This window comes from Myotis yumanensis, unplaced genomic scaffold, assembly GCF_028538775.1.
Source record: "Myotis yumanensis isolate MYYU_CA2020_CCGP unplaced genomic scaffold, mMyoYum1.0.hap1 SCAF_2, whole genome shotgun sequence".
In the NCBI taxonomy this organism is placed as follows: Eukaryota; Metazoa; Chordata; class Mammalia; order Chiroptera; family Vespertilionidae; genus Myotis; species Myotis yumanensis.
This window is the reverse complement of record NW_027223753.1, coordinates 47,022,802-47,048,889: the sequence shown is the minus strand read 5'-3', so window position 1 is coordinate 47,048,889 and position 26,088 is coordinate 47,022,802. Positions and strand designations below refer to the sequence as shown.

The 26,088-nt window shown below is 41.9% G+C and overlaps 1 protein-coding gene across 2 annotated transcripts in view; it reads right to left on the bottom strand.

Annotated features, from left to right (window-relative positions):
• Nucleotides 1-426: 426 nt before the first annotated feature.
• AK4 (adenylate kinase 4) overlaps nt 427-26,088 on the bottom strand; it is a 59,209-nt gene continuing 33,547 nt past the window's right edge. For both annotated transcript variants that reach the window (XM_070405289.1, XM_070405290.1), the window contains exons 4-6: nt 8,948-9,120; nt 6,584-6,702; nt 427-5,501 (exon numbers count right to left, since the gene is read on the bottom strand). In XM_070405289.1, coding sequence (XP_070261390.1) covers nt 5,387-5,501; nt 6,584-6,702; nt 8,948-9,120 — 407 coding nt within the window. In that variant the 3' untranslated portion in view covers nt 427-5,386. The remainder of the gene's footprint in view (nt 5,502-6,583; nt 6,703-8,947; nt 9,121-26,088) is intronic.

The window sequence follows — 26,088 nt, the reverse complement described above, 5'->3', positions numbered from 1 at the left end:
CCAAACGCGGTGACCTGAAAGTCACATACTTTGATCCGTCTCCTAATCTATAGGATGGGATCTGTGTAGGATGTGATGATGTGACCTGCTCACATCATCCAGTTGTTTCACAAATAAAATTTTCATGTCCATGAACATGTGAAAAATAAAGTGCTGGACAAACAAGGAACTGGAGGGTATACAAAATGAGGCAACATGGCGCAGCAGGAAAGAAAACGAGACGGGGGATCCTAACTCTCGGGTTCAGGATCTTGCCCTGCCACCAACTTATCCAGGCAACACCGTGTTCTCTGTTTTCCCAGTCTGTAAGCTGGAGATAAAACACTGTGGATAGTAGAGTGCTTGCAGTGGCACGAATGAGAATATCTGTGAAGATGCAGATGGTCAAGTGTAAAAAGCTATCCAAATGTTAAATGAATTCACTAGTTATAAGCAGAAAAAAAACTTTATTTCTATCAAATCAAAAAGTTTGAATAAGCTTCAAGCAAGATAGTAAAAATAATAATACAATGAACAGTTAGAACACTTACAGATTAGGTTTCTATAGTCTGCATTAAGCACATATACCCAAATCAAGAAGGCCGAGGGCTCTCCCTGAGGGAAAGCACTGACTCATCGTAAACACGTGACTTCTGGGAAAGCGAGCTGAGGGTTCACAGGGCAGTAAACCAGAGACAAGTTGTCCTTGGGTTGGAGAACTGATTTGAGCGTGAGAGGGATCACAGTGAAATGCCATTGGAACTCAATTTCCCCCAGAGATCTGTTCATCTCAAAAACAAGAGTATATAAAAATCAGTAGTACAAATTCTCCTAAAACCAGAAAGGCCCTCTGACCCCTTACGCCTTGGCGCTGACATAAAGACTGAGTTTTTGTTTTTCTTCCCTTTTCTATAAATCAAATACAATTCAGTTTGTTTTTATTGAGTACATTTCTGACTGTATAGCCAAGTTTAAAATAAAGAAAAAGTTTTGATGAAATGGAGTTAGACACACACTAACGCCAGGGAGAATCATCTGGGTGCACCAATGTTCGAAAAGTTTTAAGCAGGAAATCTTTTCTTTCAAAGATTCGGAACTTCTTGGGATAGCCTAATTATCACTAAGGAAGGAATATCCATGCCATACAAGAGCTTTCTCCTTTTTGGAAATGTTTTACCATCTCTCTCTCTCTTTGTTATTCTGTCTCACACACACAGTAATTAGATAATAGCATTTATTTTGGCAAGAACTGTGCAATTTGCTAAAAGAAAGATAAGATATGGCACTTATAAACAATTGTAATTATAATACATCTCAACAGGTGCAGGAAGCAGATATTTCTTCACGGCTGAAATATGGCCTCATGGGTCCCCGACATCTGGGTCTTGCCCACTTCTCCCCTGGAAACCAGACTGGGCCCGTTATGTACGGAAAGGGGTGATAACTTAGGACCAGACCACATTCTTCTCTTGAGACACCAATCAGACACAAGGGAGTTACTCAAAATGGAGGGGAAGAGAGAAGCAATTCCTACCGTGAACATGATCTGCCTTATGAATGGCCTCGCCGGCAAAATTAACTGCAACAAGAAAATGTAATTGCTGTCTGTTCACGGAAAGGTGATAAGCAAAATTCATCAGGTAGATACGGATGCCTCCCAGGATCCTGTAACGCAGGCAGAGCACAGATGAGACATATGCCCTCTGTGTATACAGTGTGCAACTACCACTGGGACCCAGGGAGGGCCCATTTCCTGTCTCAGCACCAGAGTGCCAAAAGCAAAGGTGCCAGGTGGGAGCAAATACGTTGCTTTACCTACTAATGAGAATGGAGAGCTCAAACTAAAGAAAGGTACCAAAAAGGCCATTTTTCATTTCCTGATTAATCCCCATAGGTCCATGAAAACAGTTCACGTAAACAGGATTATTTCAGTTCCTAAATACAAGAAGGCAAGGTAATTGAAATATCTATCATTTAGGGTAATTGTTAAGGTTTTAATTAGACAATGCATGTAAAGCGCTTAGCATGAAATAGCAGTAACCAGCAACTGCTCAGAATGCCTATACCATAACACTTGGAAATTTGTGATGTTTATGATTTGAGCAAATACCCCCAGCATGCCGGTAAATTGTTTAGACAAACTGCTCAAGTCAAATACGGAACGTAGGTTCCAGTAAATTAAATTTTGTAAAAGCCCTATGTATGGATTTGCACAGGTATCTTTCTAACATTATTGTCTCAACATTTTGAGTGGCAGAAAAAGCCACAGCAGTACCTCTCACCCATTGCTCCTTTCCTTTCCCTTCCCAATGGGGGTTGGGGGTCAGGTAGAGAAGGGGGGAGGAGGGGGACACATCTGAGTGTGGCTTCTGGAGGGGGACAGGGAATGACCTGGGGAAGGTGGGGAAGACAGGAAGCCAGTCTCCCTCCTGAGTTGGCCAGAACTGTGTATGATAAGCAGCGCCACCACATCAGATGGCAGGCTAAGGTGTGGATTTGGCATTCAGAATCCTGGTGATATAATAGAGAGATGGTGTAAAGTCAGGGTTACCCTGTGTAGGTGCACAATCACCATTGGTTCACCTGCCAGCACTTTAGGAAGGACCAGTTTATCAGGGCCTTGTCTGGGGTCGCAGCAAGCGCTTTGTTCTAATCTCAGGAAAGAAGTGAGGCTCCCAGGAGCCCTGACCTACCTGTGAGCACCATGGCTGAGGGTGACTAAAGGGCAAGCGTCCCTTTAAGGGCTTAAAACCATGGACACAAAAGGGTTGGTGAGGGACATGAGCTTCCCTTCTCCATAGATTAGCCAGGACTCAAGCCAGCCTATAGTACATGAGCAGCCTTTTATTTTGTCTATAAATGAATAGTTTCGGAGGAGTATCAAGGCTCAGACTTCCCTCTAGCAGCTTCCTTTGCGTAAGCAAAGGGAAAACTAAGAACAGTACCATGTAAAGCGGAATGTCACGTAGGGGACCATGTTTTATGTGAGGCCACTCTTAAATACAAGACAAAAACAAGCAAGCTCACTCAGGAAACAGGTGGTTGACATCCAGGAGCAAACTCCACTGCAGTCAGGAAAGCCTGAGCGTGAGTCCCGGCTACAGTTATTGGCAGCAGGGGCCTGGGCAACACGCCTCACACCTCTGACCTTGCCTTCTCTTATAAGTGTGGGAGCGTGCCTATCTCACAGGATGCTTGAAGGATGAAGTACAGGGTGCGTCACAGTTGTGAGGGCATGAAAGTTCGTTCCTGTGTTATTTATTATTGTATTATTTTCCATGAACAGCTGTAAACCTATTTTTGCCCCACCTTGTATTTATAAAGGCCCTGAAACTGCACATGCCAGTCAGTAGGCCTTTGATAAATGGTACCTCTTTTATGCTTGCATTAAAGTTAACGGGTATTAAACACAGCAATGTTTAAGTTCTGCACAAGCGGGCCGCCTGTCAGGATAATGGAGAGAAAGTGAATTCAGAGCTGGTTAGAACCACCGCATGTGAGGATGGGGAGAATCTCAGACTATCCAAACAATTTCTGCGTAACAGGGAAGGAGCTGTGTGTGTGGCAGTAGAATGAAAACCAAGAAAAGCTGTCCCTTGGATTTTACTTTTCACAAAATCTTTTCCAAACAATTTTTTACAAAATCATTGAAGGAGTGTGTTGAAGAAAACCAGAAATATATATATATGTTTAGGCCACTGAGCATGAAACAAGCATCGTCTTCCAAAGACCATGGAAAAGGTGTGTGACTTTTTTTGGTCTCACCTAGCAAAGGGCCACCCCGGTTGGTGGGCAGTCTCAGAAACAGCCAACACTGTGAGACACAGTGTCACAGGCTGTAGTTGTTATTTTGCTGGAAAGGAGATGAGAGTGAAGGATGGAGGAATATGGAATCAGTGAGCAGGTCATTTCCTATCCCTTCCCCAAAGAGGCCAAAGGCAATAAGTCTACTGAAGTCCCTCCCAGGAATAGTAAAGGACCCTCGCTGGGAGTAATCACAATGCATGAAGAGGGATATTTTTTAAGGCAACAGGAATAAACTTCATCATTCTTCCCAGAGGAGAGCAAGAATTATACAAGGTGGCCACCAAGTCTGGAAACCAAGCAAAGCGTTAACAAGTGATTTATTGATATTACATTACAGTGAAGGACAAAATAGTGTTATCCGTCTTTTTAGACTTTATGGCCACCCTATAGAATCTTTGGAATAGAAAAAAAAATTAAGATTTTGTTTTCTCGTCATTGTAAAGCTGTCATCCTGAGTCTAGGCACAGCTAGTGCAACATGTTTCCGCAACCCCACAGGCTCCATTCCCTTCGCCAACACTTTACTCACAGGAGAAAAACACTGTCGGCATCAACATTTAGCAGCATTTTCAAAATACATTTTTTTTATCTTGAATAAAAAGTAAACAATTCTTTTAGTCCAGTAACTCCCTATGATCTTAATTACATCTAGTACACAAGATATGATCTTTTAACATTTATGTAGGTGAATATTTCTTACTTTGGGGATTTATAATGACAATTTTTTTCCACAAAAAAAAAAAAAAAAGGAACAGTATCCACCCATGAGAGTCAGATCAGCAGTGTAAAGTAGACCCTCAAAGAGCTCAGTTCTGGTGCATCGAGTGATCTGACATCATCCCCTAGCTCTCAGCTCTTACAGAGGAATCTCAGCGGGCTCAAAGCAGTAAGTATCTGTAGGGAGAAAGGGAGGGGAGGCAACAGATGTTTAAAAAACAACAACGACAAAAACACCATCTAATAAAAATAGCAGAAGCCAAATCCTTTCATTCCAGGATGTCTGAAGAGCAGAGTTTCTATGGAGCATGGATGCAAGGGAGATGCCTCTCCTAACAAAAAAAAATAAGTTGTGGGTACAGTCACTCAAAGTCAGAGAAGCGACCACTGCGAGCAACTGGCTTCAACCTCCTTGCCTCCAGGGGAGGACATACCAGAGAACGTGGGCAAAGCCCGGGCTACAGCCCTGGGCATCTCAGGCCACTGGTGCTGTGGTTCAACAGCCTTTAGGGGGTGGGGAGAACCAAGAGACCACCACCATATGCAAAAAGGCTGCCACTATGGCAACATGAAGATCAAAAATCAGCTAGAGCTTGGGTTATACGGCATTTGAAATCCAGCCTGTCCTTGTTTTCTGGCGAAGGGCTTGACGGGCGTGTGCAGAGGCATCTTCAACATGTGCAGGTGACCCTTCTTTCCGAAGGGCAGAGAACAGCCTCTTCACTGCCTCCTTTCACTCATTAGTTTTCATATCAGTTCATCATTGAAACTAGAAAAGATACTGCAAGCTATCTCAGCTGGCTTCTACTGGGGACCATACTACACATACAACTGAAACATCTGGAGGGAGAAGCACATCTTCCTGGTTCTTCCCCTGGCCGGGCTCAGCATGCTTCTCTGGACTGAATCGGTGTGATCTTGTTCGAGAAAACCGCGTAAACACAGGGCCAGATTTTGTCAGTGTCCGTTCCAGAAAACTGGTGGAGCACTCCTCGGGACCTGAAACACAAAGCCCAGCACACACAGGCATTGCAGGTAAAATGCAAGCACAATCTCAGAGTCTCTATCACACACTGCAAAGCGTCCAAATGGCTCCTGCAATTTTATCAGCACCCCCCTCTGTGGTGTCTAAATAAGGCCATAGCTTTCACAATTCTGGCATGCTTGCCACCATGCCACCTTTTCTTCTCCCCTTTAAAACATATCGAAGAGCATGACTCTTTGGGGGACAATCCCAAGTCTGCCTCATGACACATTTCTGAAAAGGGAACCACAGACAAGATTTCATACTCTAAAACCCAAATTATGACCATGATCGTGAAATATGGAATGAGTCACAGTAATCTGATCAGGAACCTCTGACCTAAATGGTGGCTAAATTGTTTGGAGGCTACAACGTCAGAAAAGGACAATAGCAGGCAGGTCCGCACACGGGTTTCATTGTTGCTAATATAAAAATTGGGAATTTTTCCACCTAAGAGCCAGATGTCTGCTTCTCTTGAAAAACAGGAATCATTGGTCACACGGAGCCTGGGGGGACCCCTGTGGTGATAACTGACTGGAGCTGCATAGAAGCCATACAGTTCAACTGCCACTCAACTGCCCCTGCACACCCCCACTCCCACCTCCCCCACCCCCTGCCACCCCCTCTGTTGACATTCATTTCCGGGACCTGCCTGGTCCCTGTAGCCATTTGAATTTGCAATCCACAACTTATAGTTTTAGCTTTTCTTTGTAAATCTCTTTCCAGACACATCTAGGCCAAAAGTTCCTTCTATTCTAGTATCCGAATAAGATATATATGTGTGGCATTTTCATTTTCTTTTTTAAGTGGCTGAAATAATGCTTTACATTTTGACACTAAGTCTAGATGCAATTTCCAACTGGACAGGGATGATCAGGTGTCAGAGCTGGACGTTGTCTCCCACCAACTCCAGCATTTCATCCTGGGAATGTGCTAGGCTTTTAGGGCTTATCTAGCTGAAAGAAGCATCCCCCCCACCTCTACCCAAGGCCCTCCCCACGAGGCTCAACACCTCTCTAACTGGCCGACTGCCACAAAAACACTGAAGTGCACTCACTTGTAGAGTTTAACCACCGGCTTGGCCACCTCCTTGTACTGTCTTAGCCTGACGTTGACTGCTTCCGGCTTATCATCCTCCTGCTGGACCAGCCGTTCACCGGTGACGTCATCAACCCCCTACAAATGCCAGAGAAACCAGTTAATATGGGCATCGGTCAGGCCATTCCATAGTAAAACACTTTCCTGTGACAACCATGTCTTCACCTTTGATTCCCACCACATAATGGGTTAGGCCTGGGCACCAGTGGTAACAGGGAAGGCACTTGAAAAGAAATGGCACTCTTAACAGCATGTAAGCCCTACTTCATGAGAGCTGACATTAAATCTTTATTAACTTCTCAGATCTTTCCAAGCAGGTTCCTGTGCTGTTGATAAATGATACCTTCAATTCAGTTTAAATTTCCAAGCAGCCTCCCTCTGCCAACAAGCAACCTTTCAACAAAATGGAGATGCTCTCTAAAGCCTGAGTTCTTAATATAGAAAATGAAATGTTTCAAGGAGCCAACGGGTTTACTTAGGGAAAGCACTAACTGAGAAGATCATTTCAGTCCTGCCTCTGCTAACTTTCAAATTCTATCATGTAGCTTTTCTAAGAGTAATCTTACTCGTGTTATTTTACTAAATCAAATGATGATTTATCTAAAGGTAAGTTAGCCCTGGCCGATTTGGCTCAGTGGTTAAGCCATCAGCCCGTGGACCAGAGGGCCATGGGTTGGATTCCCAGTCAAGGGTACCTGCCTAAATTGCAGGCTCAATCCCAGCCCCGGTTGGGGTGTATGTGGGGAATGGCAGATCGATGTGCCTCTCTCATCATCGATGTTTATTTCCCCTTCCATTCTGTCTAGAAATCAATGCAAAAAATATCCTTGGGAGAGGATTAAAAAAAGAATTTTCTTAATAAAGGTAAATTAAAATAGGCATGAATCATACACTCATGATAATCAGGAACAAACATTCTGAGAACTGAAAAATGGCAATTAAAAAAAAACAAAACACCTGATTTTTAAATGTATTTTAACCTCTCAGGAACCCTACATAGAAATAGCAAATTGGACAGATCAAAATTTTGCCTCCCAAGTCCATGGCCATTCTGCACCCAGGGAGATAGTCAAAAGAAATAAATCTGTCAAAAGGCAGGCTAGAGCAGAACCAAAGTGCTCAGGCAACTCAACTGGATAATCAGAAACTGGCTATAAATTTAAAACTCGCTACAATTCCATTAAATTCCTTTACAGCTCAGGGTCCCGGGTACATAATTTACACTGATGACTTACTGGTGAGTCACATGTGTATTCCATCGCTGCTACCCTGACATAATAGGAGCGAACGATAGGGATGGGAGAGGCTATACATCACTATATCCCCCTCTCTTTTTTTATACGTTTGGCTGCAAAGCTCAGAAGTCATTTCCAGGACTTGAGAGCACCAGCAAATACAGCTGCTTCTGGAAAGAGCAGGAGGATGCTAGGGCAACAGCACTGGCCTTCTGGGGGGGCTCTTGGACCCCCGGGGCTGGTCAAGCTGGCCCAGACAAGCACTTTTACTGCTGTCTTTGGAAGCAGCATTGTAACTGTCGGTATTCTTGTTGGGAAACCCAGTCTTTGGAAAGTGTTAAATCATCTCAAATTTTATGAGAATCTTTGCAAAAGCAGGTCTAGGCAGAGCCAAAATGTGAAGCTTCTGTGCTAGACTTCAGTGTATATTCAGAACGTTCTCCCCCACCCATTTTTTTCCCCTGCTAGTAGCTTCTTGGGATGGAAAAAAGAAAGAGATCTAATAAAGAAATTCCAGAACTACTTACATTTAAAAAGAAGACTTAAAAAGGAGACGAGGCCCTAGCCAGTTTGGCTCAGTGGATAGAGCATCGGCCTGCAGACTAAAGAGTTCCAGGTTCAATTCCGGCCAAGGGCACATGCCCAGGTTGTGGGCTCAATCCCCCCCAGTAGGGGACGTGCAGGAGGCAGCCAATCAATGATTCTCTGTCATCATTGATGTTTCTATCTCTCTCCCTTCCTTTCTGAAATCAATTTTTAAAAAAATTTTTTTTTTTTAAAGAATAGTGTTAAAAAAAATATGGAAACTAGTGGTCAGCCCAAATGAGCCAGACTCATTGGAACTTCACTGAACCTCTAGCTAGGAAGGCATCCTTACGGTTCTAATTTTCCTAAATCCCATCCAGCGATCGATGTTATAAACTTTAATTTACATTCCTTAACTACTAGTAAATGAGCCTTTTAAATATTGGTTGGCTATATATATTTGCTCATTTTTCAACAGTCCCTTCCTATCTTTTACCCACTTCTCAAGTAAAATGTCTTGGTTCTTCCTTGTTAGTTTGTGAGCGCACTTTGTATATTCTTACATGTACAAGAGGTGGATTGAAGTCCAGGTTATACACCCTCCCGCTAGGAGGGTGAATCCAGCGTCGGCTGAGACGATCTCTGAGTGTTTCAAATGGAATGTTCAGAGTGATCACGAGGTCCAGGTCACAGATTCTGTCTAGGGCTTCAGCCTGAACTAATGTCATGGGAAAACCTAAACGCCAAACAAAACACAACAAATGCAAGACATTTCTCAATTCCAATTAGTCGCTGAAATATAACCTACTCCCAAAATTAATGAGAAGAAAACAGGCTACTTTCCAATGTGGTTCCAGCTCTTGGAGTGCTTGAGGACTAAGGAGTCACATGTTAAAAGTAGAAAGTGCACTAAACTGAAAGTCACTAGACAAGTCCCAGCTCCAGTGCCTGCTCTGGTCCTACCTGTGTGACCTTGGACAAGTTACATCACCCCCATTTCCTCTTCTGTTAAAGAAGTGAAGGGTCAAAGCAGTATTTGTGCCCTCTTAGCTCTAAAAGTTTGAGTATATTATTCCTAAGTTACCATAAAAGTGTGTGTGTGTGTGTGTGTGTGTGTGTGTGTGTGTGTGTGTGAGATTAAAATAGGCTCTTTCACCCAGGCTTCATTGGAGCCTGTACGTTAACAAGGTGGCCAAAAGTCCATTCTCAAAAAAGAACTGGCGGTCTTAAAACTATCTGGATATGGCAAAATTTATGAACCCAGCCTGGTTTTCCACAGGTGGGAAAACAAACAGCAAAATTGAATTTGGGCTCAAGCACATCTCTTCCCTTTTTTCTTAAAGGCAACCTCGGAGTTAGGTAACTGCAAATTATGTTCTCTCCCCCTCCCCTTCCCCTGCCCCCAGGAATTAACCTGCATTAAATATTACTCCACGTTTGGCTGGGGTGGGACTACACAGTGGTATATTTTTTCCTAAAAAGAATCATTTCAGGCTGTTTGCTCCGTTAAAAACCTTTCTCTATCTGATATCAGTTGTTGTTGTTTTGTTGTTGTTGTTGTTGTTGTTTTAATGTCCTTTAAATTTTAGGAAAGGCAGGAGGATGGGAAGCTGAATGGGAATTATAACAGGAAGTGCAATATCCAGAAGATAAACTTTTTAAATCACTTCAGGTAAGGACACCAGCCTATCTCCACCTTTCCATCAGTGGAAATAACGAGATGACAATGTAAAGAAAGGTCTTTATGGCCCTGAAACACCCACTGTTCAAAGAACTCCTTTTCCTACTGCAGGAAGTCAGTTGTTCAATCACGAATGTCTTATGTTCTGTGTTGAAATTCTAAAGTGGTATGAATGTCAAGATTTTCAGAGTGCTTTATGAGTTAAATGTGATCAAATCCACCCAGCTTCAGGTACCAACCACTGCTGCAAACTCCCGTACTCACCTCAAAGCCTTCCTTATCTACTGTCCATGAGGCCAGGCCCCTCTCTCCAAATCCCTCTCAGGCTGCTCATCAATCATCTTTCCCTTCTTGCCTCCTCTCCACATAGCAGGACTACGGGCTAAGTCATGGGTGAAATTCCTGCTTTTCCTCAGTCCTACATGTTTCCCAGTTGCAATCTAGCTCACCTGTCCCCACAAATTCACTTTCAGGCTGCCCATGATCCAGTTGCCTTATCTACACTTCCCTCGTTTATTCTTCATTTGTCCATTATCAAATGACATGAAGCCCAAAGATGCCTTGGGCCACATCAACTTACTTTCGGTATCGCTCTCTGCAGGCCTCATTAGCTCTTTTTCTATCGTTGAAGGTGCCAAGGATACCTCTGTCATATCAAGGATACCTAGGCCTTTGCACTTGCTGTTCTATGCCCCAAATGTTCTTCCTGCAGATCTGACTCCTTATCATTTGGGACATATGTGCATATCTCTCAGAGAGACTTCTTGAACTGGTAAATTTAAAATAGCCCCATTCTCGCTCTGGCTGGTTTGGCTCAGTGAATAGAGCCTCAGTCTAAGGACTGAAGGGTCCCGGGTTTGATTCCAGTCAAGGGCACATGCCTAGGTTGTGGGCTCAATCCCCAGTGGGAGGCAGCCAATCAATGATTCTCTCTCATCACTGATGTTTCTATCTCCTTCTCCCTCTCCCTTCCTCTCTGACATCAATAAAAACACATTTTAAAACATAGCCCCATTCTCCTCCCATTTTCTATCTCATTGCTCTTTTTATTTTCTATTATTTATTACTATAAAAAAATTTTTAATATTATTTTCTATCCCTACATCACTTCCTGAGAAAAGAGACTTTTGATCATTGCTATGCCCTCCTTAAAATAATCAACACAGATGGGCAAATTAGTATATGGCCATATTTCCAAAGTTTATGCCCTGTTAAACTTGCTTATATTTATTATAGGGTTGCAGTTACATATTGGGTTTACAGAGCTCAAAAGAGTCATATAATTTCATGGAATTAAATTAGGATTTTACAATGAGTTGGACTGGTCCAATGCGTATGGTCACTGAATGGAAAATTGGAAGACAGCTACCCTAGTGTGACATTCAAATATTGGCAAATCTGAGTCACAATAAGTACAGAAACAAGAAGAAAAAAAACAGTCAGGAATTTCATAGCAATTCTAAGATCACTTCAAGTTATTAGGACTTGAATTTTTTCTTCTTCTCCTTTTTTCTAGCAATTTGTTTTTATTATATTTGACCAAAGGGTTGTTTTGCAATGGATTGGGGGGAAATAAAACTGAACTTTCACTACAGATAGCTTGTTCCAGATTTCCCTTGGAACTTCCTTTCTAATTTCTCCGAGGGAAACTATCCAATGGCACTAGCATATAACTTTTGATGGTGTTTATTACAGAAGGGATATAAATTAAGTTGCATCTCTTCCCCCAAAAAAGACACAACAACAGAGTGATCCAAGCGTGCAGTATGTTCCAACACTATTCTTATGACAAGGAAAGATAGAACAAGTTCACACAGAGGTGGGGAAAGGCTTATCTTGCAGGTAACATCTTAGTTCACTGGTTTTCATGTGCCTGACCCAAGGTATACACGTGTTCCCTCTACGCAAAACGGCTGTTCCAGCCTTGCAGATAGCATCAGAAGAAACTGCTTTCATGTCCTCATAGCTATCCTCTTCTGACCCAGCTTGCATTCAGGCTGGTTTCTACACAGAAATTCAACAGAGACCTTGTGTGTCTCATCTTGTAGCACCCAGTCACACTGCCTCTGGCTAAGTATCCCCCTCATATGAAGGCACCCACACATAGGGAAATTGTGCTGGAAAGTATGTTCATGGTGGCTTTCCTTTGCAATGAAAAGATGGGTGATTCCTTTCTACTCTTCTACACTTTTTTAAAAAATTGTGAATATAGTGTTTTCAAAATGGGGAAAAAATGGTGCCTTTAAATAAAGAATTGTTGACTATGCCTGGCTGGCATGGCTCAGTGGTTGAGTGTTGACTTATGAACCAGGAAGTCACGGTTCAATTTCCAGTCAGGGCACATGCCCGGGTTGCAGGCTTGACCCCAGTGTGGGGCTCTTTAGAGTGGGGCATGTAGGAGGCAGCCGATCAATGATTCTCTCTCATCATTGATGTTTCTTTCTCTCCCTTCCTCTCCAAAATTAATGAAAATGTGTTTTTTTAATTTTTTCTTAAAAGAAGAATAGCTAACTTTTAGATTTTTAAAAATCTCAACATAATTTCTATTAGATCCAGGCATTAGTGAAAGGTCAAATCATATTTGCCCAAATCAAGTACACCATTGGCCTTAAGGCAGTTTCTTCTGCTTTAAGGTAGCAATGCCTGGCACACAGTGGGCCAACATTTGAATGTCACACTAGGGTAGTTTGTCTTCCAGTTTTCCATTCAGTGACCACACTTATTTGACCAGTCCAACTCATTTTAAAACCCTAATTTAATCCCATGAAATTATATGACTCTTTGGAGCTCTATAAACTCAATATATAACATTATTTCTAATATGGAATAGTTTGACTGATTTAAATGTCAATTTATTAAACATCTTCTCTGATTATTAAGTTTAAAAACAAACTGAATTTTATAATTGGGGCTTTATAGCACCTAGGTGTGTTCTTGAGCCCCAGACATATAATAACTACCAGGAAGACAGCAATGTAATTCTGTCTGAGTTATCAAGAGATGATTTGGACCCACATGGACCTCAGGGCTCAATTCAATCTATGGTTACATAGACTGGAGAGTGGGGAAAGAGTCTCATAAGAGTCCAGAAAAAGCCATGCCTCCTTTATCTTTCCCAGAAAATACCTTTACAATATTACAAACACACACCCTCAACCAGATCATTTCAATTACTCCTTCCCCCAACAGCTCGCTGGATCCGGGATTGGGGATGCCAGAGAGAGAACATTGGGAGCAGGTGTGGGCACTAGACTATCAGTGGTCGGTAAACTCATTAGTCAACAGAACCAAATATCAACAGTACAACGATTGAAATTTCTTTTGAGAGCCAAATTTTTTAAACTTAAACTATATAGGTAGGTACATTGTTATTAACTTAATTAGGGTACTCCTAAGGCTTAGGAAGAGCCACACTCAAGGGGCCAAAGAGCCGCATGTAGCTGCTGCAGTTTGCCGACCACAGGCTAGACCAGTGGTTCTCAACCTTGGCTGCACATTAGAATCACCTGGGAATCTTTTTAAAATCCTGATTTCTGGGCCTCATCCTCCAGAAATTGTTTCTTTGTTACTAATGCTGTGGCCCCACCCCATAACAAAGAAACAGAATTTCCAGAGGATGAGGCCCAGAAATCAGGATTTTAGAAAGATTCCCAGTGATTCTAATGTGCGGCAAAGGTTGAAAACCACTGGTCTAGACTCACTTCCCCTACACTGCATCCTACGCTGGCCTAGAGATGAGTTTTCTCATAAAAGCACACTCTCACTGATTGCTAGCCCCTGCCTTTCCCTGTATCACCCACTCTTCACTAAATCTTCAAGATGACAGCTGGAATTAAAAAGGTTTCTGCAGCCCTAGCTGGTTTGGCTCAGTGGGTAGAAAATTGACCTGCAGACTGAAGGGTCCCAGGTTCAATTCCGGTCAAGGGCACATGCTCGGGTTGAGGGCTCAATCCCCAATGGGGGTTGTGCAGAAGGCAGCCAATCAATGATTCTCTCTCATTATTGATATTTCTATCTCTCTCCTCCCTTTTTGTCTGAAATCAATAAAAATATATATTTTAAAAATGTTTCTGCAGCCAAAAATCAATCTATGTTCCTTCCTCAAATCCTTTCTTTAAAAGGCCATTTTGTAAAGCAGTAGCTCCCAGTGGCCCTGACTAGAGCACAGAAGGAAGAAAATAGAGCTTCTATTGTGGGGGTGTGTTTTTTTCCTCATTCTTTTTAAGCTTCTATTTCAGAGGATACAATTTATAAGGTATATAATCAAATTGCATGAACACATAATTTATACATAAATCTCTATATATTGAAGTTGTATACACTCAACATTTTTACTGATAAGTCTGAGCAAAGAATTTTAGAAATCATGCTACTAAAGGCCTGATTTCTCAGCCACAGGCACTCGTGTTGTGTTCTAGCATCACAAGCCACTACCCTGACAAGAAAACATTGTTTGCTATCCTTTGGATAGAGGCTGACAGCTAAAAAAAGGAGTAGGAAAGAATAGGAGTTCTTCCAATAAATGAAAGCTCAAATCTTATTACTGGCTAATGTTTCTTCTCTAACGAGATTGCAAGCCAATTTGCTCAGCTTCCCAGCTGTTTCTGAAGTCTGGGGCCCTCTGGAGGAATGGGTGGAAAATGCAAATGCATACAAAATAAACTGAACTCAGAATGAACAGATTTCAAAATTATTTGGGGTAATCCCTATCTATTGGGCACTCACATTCAGAACTGCTAAGGACAACAGAAAAGAGTTAATTCTGGAGGCTAAGCGGTCTTCTGATAGGGCAGTGGCTGTTATGTCCTCCCAACCTCAAAATAGGTTCAAGTTAAAAGAACCATGGAAAATACAAAAATCTAAGGAAAGTTAACATTATTATTGGAATGCAACCATTTCAATAGTTTAGAATAGCAATTTTCAACCAGTGTGCCACCAAGACTTTTTACAATATGGAATACTTGACTATTTAGTCAGGAGCACTGACCTCTTTCCCCTTTATCAAATAAAAAAACAACGGTCAACACAACAACAGCCATCCAGTGTGAATGAGTCAAAATTATACCAATTTTTCCTGTCATATTGGCAAAAATGCATTTTTTGGTGTGCGACAGAATTTTAGTAGTTAGTTTATGTGTGCAATGAGATGAAAGGGGTCAAAAATCACTGGTTATAAAGTACCAACAACAGAAATTAATCATTCCACAACTTCAAGGGTTCCCAACTGATGGAGCACATAAAAATTGTCAGGGAAGATTTAAAGGAGAACATAAAATATGGGTGTTCACATTCCATCCCAGGCTTCCTAGAATGCAGCATCCAGGCACAGGATCAACACTTGGGTATTTTAAAAGTATCCAGGTCAAGCTAATATTTCCCCTGATTGATAAAGAACCACCAAAATTCTCAGTGACAAGAATAGTGGAAGTGCAGTGGTAAGTTCTTTTATAGGCCCCACTTTTCGGGTTAAGCTTCACACCACTTCTAAGCAGATACAAACCATTTCATGAGAGGAGAACAAAGAAGGGAGGTCCCAAATGGAGGCCAATCTTTCCAGATTCGGTAATACCAGTCACTTGTTTATCCCATTCCTGTCCAGGGTCTTACCTCTAAAGAAAGTGTGGCCAGAGACAAAAGAGGCAGTAGAGAGACAGAATATCCCCGCCACTGTCACTCAACATGATGCTTTCAGGGGGGGAATGAGTCTTAACAGAAGAGACAGAAAGTCGCATCCCTAAGGGGAAACCAGGTTTCCTTTGCGGCAGAAAAAGAGCATTCTGCAGACAGCTAAGGAGCATGTGGAGAAAACTATAAGGAAAGAGGATTCCAGAGGGGACAGTGAAAGAGTCAAAAATCAGGAGGAAGGAGGAGAAGGAAAGTCAGTAATGGGGAGAGGATTCAAAAAAGACATTGAGGGATGATTTATATTAATAACCAAGTATCACAGGGATGAAAGGCACATTTTAAAGTGACTAGCCTCAAACAGCATAATTTTCAGGGCAGATTCAGTGTCTTAATCTCTGGAGTTGTCACCAAGGCCCTGAGGATGGGCTGGGGCTCCCACTCAAGTTTGGGGTGAAGTGTCACTGGTCTAGAGACAGGCTTTCTGTCACTGGGTTTAGCAAAGGCTCCATGCAGTGAAGAGCAGTATTTGTTTGTCTGCAAGACTCTTAAAACATGGAGATTCTTCAGCCTGTAGAGCAGTGATGGCGAACCTTTTGAGCTCGGCATGTCAGCATTTTGAAAAACCCTAACTTAACTCTGGTGCTGTGTCATATATAGAAATTTTTTGATATTTGCAACCATAGTAAAACACTTATAATTTTGATATTTATTTTATATATTTAAATGCCATTTAACAAAGAGAAATCAAGCAAAAAAATGAGTTCGCGTGTCACCTCTGACACGCATGTCATAGGTTCACCATCACTGCTATAGAGCCTAACTCAAAGGCTTCAGGGCACCCTGTATGAAACTGCAGGCGTGGCAGCTCCAGCACCCCAGCAGCTCCAGAGTCTCAAGTTGAGCTGAGCAAATTATGATGGTACAGGTGTAATTGTCACCTCGATCAGCTGCCAAGAATGAAGGTCTGATAAGGGGCAATCTGACCCTCACGTTTTAAACCATCTTTAGCACTGTCATTATCTGTCCACATTTTGAAAAGTGAAAATGTCACAGGAGTACAATATCAAGACGAGGGGGAACCTGTCAAGCAAGAATGTTCCTGCATCAGGACATGAGATGGTCATATTCACTTGAAAGAGGTACGATTACTTTGCTCTTGAATACATTTAGTTAACAATTGCTATCCACTGATCCAGGTTCTCTTCTAGAGAAACACTCCTGGTATGAGATGGAATTCCTTAGTACTTTGAATTGCTAGGATATTAGGATTTGTAAGGAAACAGTAGATGTAACAAATCTATATATATAAAAAGCTAATATGCTAAGTGTCCAACTGTCTGACCGGTCGCTATGACATGCACTGACCACCAGGGGTCAGACGCTCAGCACAGGAGCTGCCAAGCTTCAGTGACTTGGCAGTGGCGGGTCTCAGGTTATGCACCTCGAAATCAGAGAGGAGGGAGCCCGATTCCTCACAGGGCCACACGATTCCACCTTCGGCCATGGGTTATGTTGTTGCTGGGGCACTGTCAGCCCCGAATCTAGTTTACTGCACACCCAGTAAGACGGCAATTTTGCAGAATGCCCTCTCACACTCTGGGATGTCAGAGAGCTGGCCCGATTTCCCCAGACCAAGCCAAGGGACCCCACAAACGCCAGGGAGGGACCACAGAAGGTTGCTTCCAGGGCTTGTCCAGCTTTCTGGCCCAGTCTTGCCCCACCAGCCACCTTCTAATTAATTTCCTTTCAATGTGCACAAATCCATGCACTGGGTCACTAGTGTTATAATAAAGCATGATCTGTGGAAATCTTGTAACAGAATGGCCATTCTGAACAGGAAAGTATTTCAATGCATGTGTAAAAATATTTAAGAGATTATCTCTCAAGTGATTTAGACTAGGCAGGCTTTGATTACATTGGTAAGACCAAGGAGAGTTTGCTATTCTAGCGGAGGGTGTGTATTCTTCTTTAAATGTGCTTGCTGTAGCCTCTATCAAAAAAATAAAAGCTCCTTGAGGGCTGGGGCTGTATTTATTCCTGAAGTTGTATTCCTGGTGGGCAGGATTACCGATCCAGTGGACTAGATGCACACTCAAATTCTGTCAACAGGTGGCAGCATTAATAACGTTTCCTTTCAGAAAGAACTGCAACCAAGTCTGGTATGGTTTTATTTTTACTAAAAGTAATCCTCAAAAGACATGCTTTCTAAATGACTAGCATATTCCAGCTTCCTTCGATAACCTATTCCAAGTGCACATAGTCTATTAATTGTTGAGGAAGCCAGAAAACCCAATAGGCACCGTAAAATAGTGATCACATTTTAAACACAGAAAGCTTGTTCTCCTTCCCATTAACTACACATGACACTGTTCCGTCGCTTGATTTCTCACCAGGAGTATGAAAAACTGACTTCATGGTTCTGTACTAGGCTAGGCTATCCCTCGTCTCACAACCCAGGCTAGAAAAGTTGCTCTGTCCTGATTGATCAAACAGCCAATCTGCACTGAAAGCTAAAATTTTATGTGGCTAAATTTCTCCCCAAATCGGGCATGCTCTATCAGGAATTATGGTTCCTACAGGTTGCATTTTTAGACACCACCACCATTACCACCACCCCCCAAAAAAGACTCACTCGGTGCAGGGAGATGTCACTAAGTTCCTGACTGGTGTTGCGTTCCCAGAAGTGCTGGCCACTGGGCCTTGGCACCTGCTCCTCTCGGCCATACCAAGAGCCTGAGGAGGGCAGCTGGTGCCACAGCAACAAGCTGTAGTGATGGACGGGAACAGAGAACTAGGACGCTTCTGTTTTTCTAATTGGGAGTGCATTCACTCCAGAGGAAGGGCGCTGAGCCAGAGTTCACTGCCACATTCCCTCCACTTGATGAAAACAAAACGGCAATTCTGAAGGGCAACATCCGCCTATGTCTGGCAGCTTGTGAAAAGGCCACGCAACATCAGGCCCCGTTCCTACCTCCATTAAGAACAAAATCTTACCGTTTACTACAGCATTGGTGGACCTAGAGGGGGTTATGCTACGTGAAATAAGTTAGCCGGAGAAAGGCAAACACCGTTATGATTTCCAGAGATGAGGAATCTAAAGAACAAAAGAAATGAACAAATAAAACAGAAACAGATTCAGAGATACAAAGAATAGACTGATGGTTGCTAGAGGAGAGGAGGTTTGGGGAACATGGTGAAAAAGGAGAAGGGATTGAAAAGTACAGATTGGTAGTTACAAGATAGTCATGGGGATGTAAAGTATAGCATAGGGAATATAGTCACTAATACTGTAATAACTATGTATGGTCCCAAGTGGGTACTGGAAATATCAGAGGGAACACTTTGTAAAGTGTATGATTGTCTAACCACTATGCTATACACCTGATACTAATAAAAAATAATACTAATTGTAAACTGTAATTGAAAAAATAAAGATCTGGGGCCAACAAAAAAGAGACCACCTATCTCTTCCCAGTTTGTTGGGAAAGCAAGAACCAAATTGCAAATGCAAGCCATGGTTCGTCCCAATTAATAACCGAGTGATCAGCTGCAGTTGAAAGCAGGCAGTTCAGTTATTCTTCCACAGTCTTCCGTTGGGTTAGGGAAGACTGCTTTCAACCAGAAGCCTCGATAGCAAGTTAAAAGTAATCCACCATTGGCCAGACCAGTGTGGCCGATTCCTGACCAGGGACTATCCCCGGGTCATGCAGTGGGCAGCCAATGGATGTTGATGTTGTTCTCTCACTGATGTTTCTCACTCTCCTTCTCCCTTCCTCTCTGTCTAAACTCAATAAAAACGTACATATTTCCTAAAAGTAATCACCATCAAAACCTGTTTTATGAAGGCCTTGCCTCTCTCATTTTATAATTACATTATCTGTTTATAGAATATCTAAGACCTCCATATTCCACTTCATCCAGTTTTTATTGACAGATGGAGGAAAAAAAAAAAGAAGCAGCTGTGCTCCAGATGTTGGCAAACAGAGCTCGGGCTATACCATAGCACTTTGTGAGTTCCACATTTCCACTGTACAGAGAGCCCTGGGACCCACTTCCGGCCCACTGAAACCTCCCTGAGACAGTAGCACTCCTCTCTACATACTCTAGAGTTTAGGGGATCTGTAATAAATGGGTCCTGCTCTAAAGGAGCTTGTAGGTTATGGTAAATAATGTTAAACCCTAGATAAGCTATAATCACTACTTACTGATCCACTGACAAAGAGAAGATAGATATTCCAGAAAATTTGTTTTTAAACCAAATGTCTGCCTCTTCAAAGTGGCTTGGTGAAATAAATAATAAATTCCTATGAGTTAGGCATTCCTGGGGAAATTTCTAAATGGCATTGAGATCCTCTGACGTCAGCATGGTTTTTCCTGTTTAAGGACGTAGGTGAATACTAGCTTATAACCTTTGCTTTTAAAGGCAGTATACTAAAATCATCTAACCGTTTTCCCAGTAAGGGAGAGGCGCATTGCATTAAGGAAGGATCTGTCGTCTGCAAACTCCTTCCTTAAAGGCTCTTCCGTTGAAGAATTCTGCTTGCTTGTTCTTCAAACATAAGTCTCTACAAACAAATGAGGGAAAGACTGGTCCCATTGTATCTAAGTTAACACAATAGGAATTTTTTTTTTTTAAATATATTTTATTGATTTTTTTACAGAGAGGAAGGGAGAGAGATAGAGAGTTAGAAACATCGATGAGAGAGAAACATCGATCAGCTGCCTCCTGCACATCTCCTACTGGGGATGTGCCCGCAACCCAGGTACATGCCCTTGACCGGAATCGAACCCGGGACCCTTCAGTCCACAGGCCGACGCTCTATCCACTGAGCCAAACCGGTTTCGGCCACAATAGGAATTTTAAATAATTTCACCAAAGGCCCACATTTTTGCTCCAAGGAAAACACAGAGGCTGAGTACACCCTACATGGGTTCAGTGACAGGCTGCAGGTGCGACCTCTCTATCTTCGGACACATATTTATCAGTCTTTCTATGTATCAAACACAGTTGTAGCCTTAGCCGGTTTGGCTCAGTGGATAGAACATCAGCCTGCAGACTGAAGAGTCCCGGGTTTGATTCCGGTCAAGGGCACATGCAGAGTTGCGGGCTCAATCCCAGTAGGGGGCATGCAGGAGGCAGCTTCTTTCTCATCACTGATGTTTCTATCTCTCTCTCCCTCTCCCTTCCTCTCTGAAATCAATTAAAAAAAAAAAAAGCATTTTTTAAAAAAAGCAAACACTGTTGTAGGTACTGGTAATATGGCCATGCCAAAACAGACATAATCTGCTTTCTGAGGCCTACATTGGGGGTGAGGGTATAAGGAAGGTGGCCAACACCAAATATACATATAAATGTGTAATGTTATGTGATTGTAAGGTAAGAAGAGAGGCAGCATGGGTAGATAGGAAGGTCTCTCGGAGCTGGCCATACTTGAGTAGAGATCTGAACACAGCAATCCACGTGGATATCTGCACGCAGAGCACTGCAGGTAGAGGGCAGAGGACCTGCAAAGGCTCTGTAGCTTGAGCATGCATGGCACAGACAGGTAGAAAAATTACAAAGTAGCCATAGAATATGAACAAAGCTTTGCTCAACCCTGGCCTCAAGTAAAAGATCTGAACATGGTTGAAGGCAGAAGGAAACACAGAACAAAAATTTAAACAAAATATAATAAAAACAAAGATATCCAATATGGATTAAAAAAAGATACAACAGAGGAGAACTTCCCTAAAGGGAACGAGCTGAATTGCAGATCAAAAGGACACACTGTGTAAAGGAGGAGGGGAAACACTGGGGCATGCTGTAAGAAGAAACGATTTTTCAGGAAGTCTGTATAGAAAAAAATATGCTATTCAAAATGGGGGGAGGCAAGGGTTAGACTGGCCCAAGGCTTCTACAGAGCAATAATTCGGGCCAGGAACAGATGCAACAATGGCTATAAAGCTCTGAAGGACACAAGGACTGCTGAACAACAAAAAGACATTTTCAAACATGCAAACTCGTGACCATAGCCCCTCATAAGCAAGGAGGGAAAGAGAAAAGGAAGGAAAAACTATCTTTAAAAATCCTGTCAATTAAGTAATGAAAAGTTTTGTCAAAAAGAAGTGCAGCTTCATTCACATAGAATTCACACAATTCATTCATTTAAAGTGCACAATACAATGATTTCTAGTAGTCATAGGTATATCGCCAAGAGATTAATAAAAACAAAATGAACAGAGAAATGGGGGGGGGGCCTTGAGGGGGAGCGGGGAAAATTCATTTAAATTTTTTAAATGTAAGACCAAATAATGGGAAATTAAAAATACAGAAGAAAAATATTAACGAAGCCAACAAAAGTTGGAAGAGAAGGTAGAAGGAAGTATATTAAGTACATGAGGTTACTGTTAACTGTAAAGAGACAACATCTCCTGTCTAAATTTGAAATGTAAAAATTAAAAATATATGTCTATCTCCTAACATTGATAATAATTATAACACATACACATATCTACCATTTGACCACCTACTACATTCCAGACTTGCAGCTGTTTATGCAGCATTTGCTCCTCCTGGACTACGAGGTCAGGACAAGTGCTTTTCTCTCCTCAGATGGACCAGTGCCAAGCACATCAGGACACACAAAATGTGCACTCAATTCACTTTTGATCTGAGAACCAAGTTTTTCTAGGGTATGCTCAAATATCTGGACACACATGTTTTCCATATGTCCCTTAATGCTTAGATAGTCATTCTCTCTGAAAAAACAGACCAAATAAACAAAGTCAGGATTGTCTACATATTAAGATTGTTCCTCATCCCAAGGCAGCAATCAGATCAATCAAAAGAAATACATCAGAAATGGACATGGGATTAGGGTCTCAGCGGGAAATCCAACCAAATGAAGAAAAGACCTTGCTTTTCATTTAGATACTCTTGATCTCACATTGACAAAATTGGTAAAATCCAAGTTCATATAGTTTGGATTTAAATCAAAGAAATCAAAGATGACCCTCACTGCCTAGGGTAGCTCAAAGGCTGAATCACCACTAGATTCTACTTCCCAGAGGGCCAGGTCTTGCCCATCCTTTTGCTGTCCTGTGATGTCTGGGCACTTAGACTAATTATACACACATCCACGTTGTCATTTTCACCAAGAATACTATGTCTTTCTTGAAAAAATATTTCCACTTATCTCTCAGAACAGATGCCATCTGTGGCATGATTGGCTGCATACATCATCAGGAGCTCCTGATGAGCCTACTCTACCTCTAGTGTCTCTGCAATAATTTTCCCTCTTTTTTTCTTCACTGATACCATCCCACTGCAAAGTCAGACATGGCTATATTCGATTCACTTTAGCAATACCCAGGATGTAACAGGTACTTCACCCATTTAGGTGTGTATAAAAAATGTTTGATGAACGAACAGAACTACAAGGAGGGGCGAGTCATGAGTGTGTCAGAAGGACAAGCCTGGTGAGGAACCAACGATTTTGATTGTTCACTCTCTGCTTGGCAGAGACATAACTGCCACAGTAGCCTAGCAGAGTCCCATCAATTCTATGACCACTCTCCTTTCTTCAGGAACCATTCCAATTTCTCCCAATCTTCCATTCAGAGTATCAGAGTATACATCATTGCCTTAACAATGACCTTGGATACAAAGGTTGGGGGGCGGGGGGTGGTGGAAGTAGAAGAGAGTATAGGGAGGATAAATGGTGATGGGGAAAAAAGATACAAAGGTTATCTGATATTATTTTTCAGGACTACACATTTGAAGGAAAATGAGTAACATAATTTTACCCTCACACACATGCGTGCACGCACACAAACACACACAGAGTGAGAGAGAGAAAGCCTGATGCTTTCTGTTGTTTTTGTTGATCAGTGACCTTCCAAATAAACCTATTATAGTTTCTTCTTGAAAGATACCCTACATTCACATTCACAAAGGCAACAGAAAAACAATTGCCCTTGGCATTTCTTCAAAGATGTGATTCAGGAGTTATGTGATTATTGGCTTTTTTCTGTAGGCATATGTTGCCCAGTGGGATCTGACACTCTTCAGAGTTATCTGACTCAGAAAGAAAAATATGGAGGGGATAAGGTCAGAGCAGTTATGGAAAGCATAGTAAAACACATTTGCAAAGTCAGAACAAAATACTCCAGGTCCAGCATCTGTGGTCTGGTCTCCCAGTGCCGGCCTTTATTTAGATACCTGGGACTCGGAGTGAGTATGTACCCTGGAATAGCTTAGGTCTAAGGTCATCTAACCTCAGGGAAAACAAATACACACAAAACACTGCACATATTCAAGCAGCTCAGACGTCTGCTTTGGGGCGGGGGGGGGGGGGCGAATCCCAGAATCCCTACAGAAAGCACCAGAAAGCAACACTGCTCAGCACAAAAAAACATATGGAGCAGGCAGCCATGGACCAAATAAGGACTCTCATTCTAAAGGTATCTTTTTCTCCATTGAAAAGGCTTTAAGTTATATTCCACTTATAATTCCTAACTTTAAGTCTGTTTTCTGTGACACCAAACTTTGACAACAAATTTAAAATATTTGGTCACTACACTTAAAATTATCTGGCAGACAATTCTGGTACATCTTGCTAACTAGAGATCAATTAGGACTACTGTTTATTTTTTTAATTTTTATTTTTTTAAAATATATTTTGATTTTTTACAGAGAGGAAGGGAGAGGGATAGAGAGTCAGAAACATCGATGAGAAAGAAACATCGATCAGCTGCCTCCTGCACACCCCCTACTGGGGATGTGCCCACAACCAAGGTACATGCCCTTGACCGGAATCGAACCTGAGACCCTTCAGTCCGCAGGCTGATGCTCTATCCACTGAGCCAAACCATTTAAACAATAGCTGGACTATTGTTTAAATGCATAGGATGGCATTCGAGTTTAGAAATGAAAAGTGTCTAATACCAACAAACCTCACTACTGGCCCACCTCATTGCCAGCCCTCTTTTAAAAAGTAAAGAATTTGTATTTGTTTTAAGGAGCTGGTTATTATTCCCTAGTTACTATTTCACCTTAGTAAGCAGGAAATACCTTTTCTATGAAACTAAAAAACACTTGGTTTTATAACAAATTTAGAAATCTTGTGCATTACATTCCTCTGGTAGAATGTTTTTTCTTAAAAATTAAAGAAAACTATTTTTTAAATACTGCTCTCACACTTTTACCTTGCAGGGAAATTATAGGAAAAAAGCAGGGGGGAAACCCACACATATATACACCTATTAATGCATAAAAGAATGTTTCTTACCCAACTGGAAAGTACTCTGTGAAGGCGAGGTGGTGCTGAGCTTTTTTTAGCAAGGACACAGCTGACCAAACCACAGAGCATTCACCAACCCCATCATCCAACCAACCCCCTTGCTGTTCCCCTGGCTTGCATCCACTAGGCTCACTTCCACCCACCATTTGCAGGATGCCTCTCCACAGCCATATGGACCAAGATGATGAGTCATCTATCATCCAGAATTTTTCGCTTGACCTTTCCACACCCAATCACCTTTCACACACTCGACAGGCACATCCTCCTCAGAGCACGTGCCCTGCACCCTGGAGTTTAAGGCCGAACACAGGACCTCGGCATTCCTCACACTCCTCACTTTGCCAAATGGATTTATTCCAGAGCTTTACAGAAAAATCACAACTGAAAAAGTGACCAGATGGGGTGTTCAAGGAGAAATATACAAACGAAGTCAGTTAGGAGACTGACGTACTTGATTAAAAACAGACCTAGGATGTAAAAGAACTTCAGTTTTTCACCCTGAGAGGAAGTTATGGCAAAAGCAAAGCATTGAAACACTAAAACACTCCATAGCTGAACTGACTTTTTGACTTCACATAGCTAAATGCTTTTAAGTCCACATTTGAACGTAATACTTCATGAAGTCACCACAAAAAAAAAAAAAATCTGCATATCAGGAATAAATAATAACAGCAGAATCTCATACTTACATAGCACTTATTATATGCAAACATTCTTCTAAGCACGTTGCATATATTCATTCACTTCATCCTTACAAACCCTTTTCTAAATTTTCCATGCAAAATAGGATGCGGAGGTTAGGTATCTTGCCCAAGGTCACACACACTGCCATTAAGTGAAAAGAGCTGAGATTTGAAAGGAGCAGTCTGCTACAACCTGGGGTTAATTATTATTACACTGACCACCTTCCCAAAAATCTGTAACACAGATGATACCCTTTTAAAACAGATTTTTTAAAGTTTACTAAAAAAGTTCGCTTTATAAGTTGAGAAGCCTTACATTAAAGAATTTAAACTCGGGAAATTACTGTTAGGTGGTGGTGAAGCCAAGGTTTATCAGTCATGGCAAATACCTACCCAAGAAGTATTGGAGGGTTAACTCTTGTGAGTTAAATGTA